The 1,219-nt window shown below is 42.9% G+C and overlaps 1 protein-coding gene across 1 annotated transcript in view; it reads left to right on the forward strand.

Annotated features, from left to right (window-relative positions):
* LOC108518259 (phosphate regulating endopeptidase X-linked) overlaps window positions 1-1,219 on the forward strand; it is a 156,629-nt gene that overhangs the window by 67,198 nt on the left and 88,212 nt on the right. Inside the window, 1 exon segment of the mRNA XM_017856526.1 lies at window positions 923-1,068. Coding sequence (XP_017712015.1) covers window positions 923-1,068 — 146 coding nt within the window.

A 1,219-nucleotide genomic window follows, 5' to 3' on the forward strand; every position in this document is an offset into this window, starting at 1 on the left:
TTTTTTTTTTTTTTTTTTTTTTTTAAAGGCTGTGTCACAGAGACTAGTTATGTACTGGGGCATCTGTTTCTGTGTATATATGAGAGTGAGGGAGAGTACAGGACAGAGAAAGGGAGGGAGGGAGAGAAAATGTACAGTATAGAGAAAGAATTTAGAAGAAGAAAGAGAAATGCAAGAGAGAAGGAGGGAAGAGTACAGGAGGAAAAAAGAGAGTATAGAATAGAAGAAGTGTACAGGACGGGGAGAGAGAGCAGAATGGGGAGAGAAAGACAGAGGGGAGAGTTCAGGAAGGAGGAAGAGTGCTAGAGGGGGCCAAGGGAGTGAGGTTGCATATTACTGTGTTCGTGTGTGTGTGTGTGTGTGTGTGTGTGTATGTGTGTTGTCCAGATGTAGATGGTACAGAACACATGCTCCATTTGTGATTAAGACAATAGGTCAGGCCGAACACGGTGGCTCACACCTGTAATCCCAGCACATTGGGAGGCCAAGGTGGGTGGATCACTTGAAGTCAGAAGTTCGAGACCAGCCTGGCCAACATGGTGAAATTCCACCTCTACTAAAAATACAAAAAAAAAAAAAAAAAAAAAAATTAGCCGGGCGTGGTGGTGGGTGCCTGTAATCCCAGCTACTCAGAGACTGAGGCAGGAGAATTGCTTGAACCCAGGAGGCAGAGGTTGCAGTGAGCCCAGATCATGCCACTGCACTCCAGCCTGGGTGATAGAGCAAGACTGTCTAAAAAAAAAAGACAATAGGTCTGAATAGCAATGATCAGGAGTTTATTTTCTAGACTTGAGTAGTTGCATCTTGAATTATTAGGTGTGAAATCAAAAGAAATGAATGACGCTCAATCTATTCTATTTGCCTTTCTTACTTGCTACCTAACAGAGGTTCCCTCATTCTGTTTTGTTCTCTCTCCCCTCAGTTCGACTGGCTGGGCTACATCAAGAAGGTCATTGACACCAGACTCTACCCCCACCTGAAAGACATCAGCCCCTCCGAGAATGTGGTGGTCCGCGTCCCGCAGTACTTTAAAGATTTGTTTAGGATATTAGGGTCTGAGAGAAAGAAGTAAGAACTTTATGTGAATTTTACTGTGACTTTTGTGTTTTCTTTAAATTATAAGGGCTTCCCTTCTCACATTCTTTGAAAACTGTTTTAAAAGAATGTTACATCAAAAGAGTTATAGGGAAAATCCCGGTATCCTTTGTGATGAACTGGC

Source organism: Rhinopithecus bieti, unplaced genomic scaffold (genome assembly GCF_001698545.2).
Source record: "Rhinopithecus bieti isolate Rb0 unplaced genomic scaffold, ASM169854v2 scaffold_45112, whole genome shotgun sequence".
Taxonomy (NCBI): Eukaryota; Metazoa; Chordata; class Mammalia; order Primates; family Cercopithecidae; genus Rhinopithecus; species Rhinopithecus bieti.